Raw genomic sequence first — 3173 nt, forward strand, 5'->3', positions numbered from 1 at the left:
ATCTGTGCTTGTGTGTGTTTGCCAGTCTAATGGGTAGAAATGGTATCTCACTGTTGTTTTCATGTGATATACATTTCTCTGATAATCGCTGGGCTTGAGCATCTTCTTTTGATGCTTCTCGGCATTGGGGGTTTAATTTAGGATATAATACAGAGAATTGATTAGCCAGGCAGCAGGAGGCAATGGCCACAGGGAGCCTGTGCCACCTTCAAGGCTGGAAGAACTCAAGAAAGAGCTTGGATACAGGCCTCAAAGCTCAGGGAAGGAGCCCTGCAGAGTTGGAAATCAGAGCCCAGGGAGAGGGTGCCGCCAAGCTATTGCCAAGTGGCTGTTGCCAAGGCTTGGGGGAAGGGTCAGGTCAACCGGAGGAACCAAAGGCAGACAGGACTCCAACCTTTCAGTCTTCCTCTAGGGCGCCTACTGGTGGAAGCCAACAGACAGACAGTCAGAAGAGGAGGAAGTATTGAAAGCCCAGTGTGGCCGAGCTCTGGGTTTGTATGCCTTTCAGCTTCTCAGTCTCAGTCCGAACCCTTCTACATGTATTTGAACTTCCATCAGCAATGGTGATGACTGTATGTTTCTGCCGGACCAAATGCCAGCATCCTCCCTAAAAATATGCTCCACCCTCTCCCCAAGGAGGAGAGAGGCCAATCCCCAAGTGCCTTTTTTTTTTTTTTTAATCTGAGTTCCCTGACCAGTGATTGAACCTGGGCTCCAGCAGTGAGAGTGCCAAACTCTAACCACTGGACTGCCAGGGAATTCCCCGCAAAGCCTTTTTAATCATCTCTGATGACAGCCATGGTGTTCATAATGTTAATTTCTCCTCTAAATGTCATAGTTCCACTTGAATAGTCTGTGATCCAGAGACTAAATTGTAAAGTTATACATCAAAAGGATTGCTATATAAAGTAATAAGAGGGAGGGAGAGGAAGCAGAAAATTTAATTCTATTTCAGTATGGGCAAAGGACCCGAATAGACATTTTTCCAAAGACATCCAGATAGCCAACAGGTTCATGGAAAGATGCACACCACTAATCATCAGAGAAATGCAAATCAAAGCCACCATGAAAGATCACCTCACACCTGTCATAAAGGCCATCACCAAAGAGACAAGAGATAACAAGTGTTAGCGAAGATGTGGAGAAAAGGGAAGACTTCTGTACTGCTGGTGGGAATGTAAATTGGTGCAACTACTTTGGAAAACAGTATGGAAGTTCCTCCAGAAATTAAAAATAGAGTTGCCACGCCAGCGCGTGGCTCCCGCCGCCTCTCGTCTCTCTCCCGGCCCCTCAGGCTGATTCGCCAAGATGACCAACACAAAGGGAAAGAGGCGGGGCACCCGCTACATGTTCTCCAGGCCTTTCAGAAAACATGGAGTTGTTCCTTTGGCCACATACATGCGAATCTACAGGAAGGGTGATATTGTAGATATCAAGGGAATGGGTACTGTTCAAAAAGGAATGCCCCACAAATGTTACCATGGCAAAACTGGAAGAGTCTACAATGTCACCCAGCATGCTGTTGGCATCATTGTAAACAAACAAGTTAAGGGCAAGATTCTTGCCAAGAGAATTAATGTGCGTATCGAGCATATTAAGCACTCTAAGAGCCGAGATAGCTTCTTGAAACGTGTGAAGGAAAATGATCAGAAAAAGAAGGAAGCCAAAGAGAAAGGGACTTGGGTTCAGCTGAAGCGCCAGCCTGCTCCACCCAGAGAAGCACACTTTGTGAGGACCAATGGAAAGGAACCCGAACTGTTGGAGCCCATTCCCTATGAATTCATGGCCTGATGGGTGTAAAAATAAAGACCTGGACTGTGCAAATGAAAAAAAAAAAATAGAGTTGCCAGAACTTCCCTTGTGGTCCAGTGATTAAGGCTCTAAGCTTGGTTGGGGAACTAGGATCCTGAATGCCCCAGTGATAGCAACAACACTAGGTGCTCAGTCATGTCCAACTCTTTGCGACCCCATGGACTATAACCCTCAGTCTCCTCTGTCCTTGGAATTCTCCAGGCAAGAATACTGGAGTGGGTTGCCATTCACTTCCCCAGGGAATCTTTTCAACCTAGGATCGAACCTGGGTATCCTGCATTGCAGGCAGATTCTCTACCATCTGAGCAATCAGGAAAGCCCCATGATGTGGCCAAAAGTTAAAAAAAATAATTAAAAAAAGATAGAATTGCCATAGGATCCAGCAATTCCATTTCTGGGTATACACTGGAAGGAAATCAAATCACTATCTTGATGAGTTTTCTGCACATCCATGTCACAGCAGCATTACTCACAATAACCAAGACATGGAAACAAGCTGAGTGTCCTTCGGTGGATGAATGGATAAAAAAGATATAGTATATAATATATATATAATGGAATATTACTCAGCTATGAAAAATAACGAAATCTTGCCACTTGGGACAATGTGGGTATACCTTGAGGGCACTATGCTCAATGAAATAAATCAGACAGAGAAAGACAAATACTGTGTAATTTCATTTCTGTGTAGACTCAAAAAAAGCTGAAGAGATAGAATGGGAAGGATGGTGTTTTTCAGGGGCTGAGGTAAAAGAAGACCTGGTGATCAAGGGCACAGACTTCTGGTTAGAAGATGAATAAGTTCTCAGATCTAAGGTAAAGCACGGTGACTAGAGTTAATACTACCGTAGTGTACACTTGAAAGTTGCTATGAGTAGATTTTAAACGTTCTCTCCACCACAGCAACAAAATGAAAATTCTGTGAGGTGGAGAATGTGTTCGTTAACTTTATTGTGGTCAACATTTTGCAACACATACATGTACCAAATCATGCTGTACACCTTCAACTTACACAATGATCTCTCAATAAAGTTGGGGGGAAAATTGTGAAAAATTAGCTGTGCCACTCCAAGCTCTGCCTACTTGGAGAATTTTCCTTTGCTGCCTCTCCAGAGGAGAATGGTTATCGGAAAAAAGAGGGCCTGGCCTTTCTATAAAACCCTAGAGTTCTGCACAGTGATCCCCTATCAGTGCTGGGCAGAGACTCCACACAGCCTCACCAATTCCCACAGACATTTTGAGCATTATTGGATCTGCTGGGTCATAGGCCCAGTTGGAAGTGAGAGAGCAGCCTGGATTCACTGCAGAGTTATCTCCTGCCCAGATCCCCACACAAAACAGGCAGCCTCACGAGTTACACA

The 3173-nt window shown here is 44.7% G+C and overlaps 1 protein-coding gene across 1 annotated transcript; it reads left to right on the forward strand.

The window, feature by feature from the left end:
* Positions 1-1239: 1239 nt before the first annotated feature.
* On the forward strand, positions 1240-1850 carry LOC133242798 (large ribosomal subunit protein eL21). Its single transcript, XM_061408976.1, has one exon. The coding sequence runs from the start codon at positions 1309-1311 to the stop codon at positions 1789-1791; it is 483 nt and encodes a 160-aa protein (XP_061264960.1). The 5' UTR covers positions 1240-1308; the 3' UTR covers positions 1792-1850.
* Positions 1851-3173: the final 1323 nt, after the last annotated feature.

This window comes from Bos javanicus, chromosome X, assembly GCF_032452875.1.
Source record: "Bos javanicus breed banteng chromosome X, ARS-OSU_banteng_1.0, whole genome shotgun sequence".
Taxonomy (NCBI): Eukaryota; Metazoa; Chordata; class Mammalia; order Artiodactyla; family Bovidae; genus Bos; species Bos javanicus.

Excerpts from the sequence above, each read along its gene's own strand:
- LOC133242798 (XM_061408976.1), top strand. The coding sequence starts at position 1,309 with ATGACCAACACAAAGGGAAAGAGGCGGGGCACCCGCTACATGTTCTCC.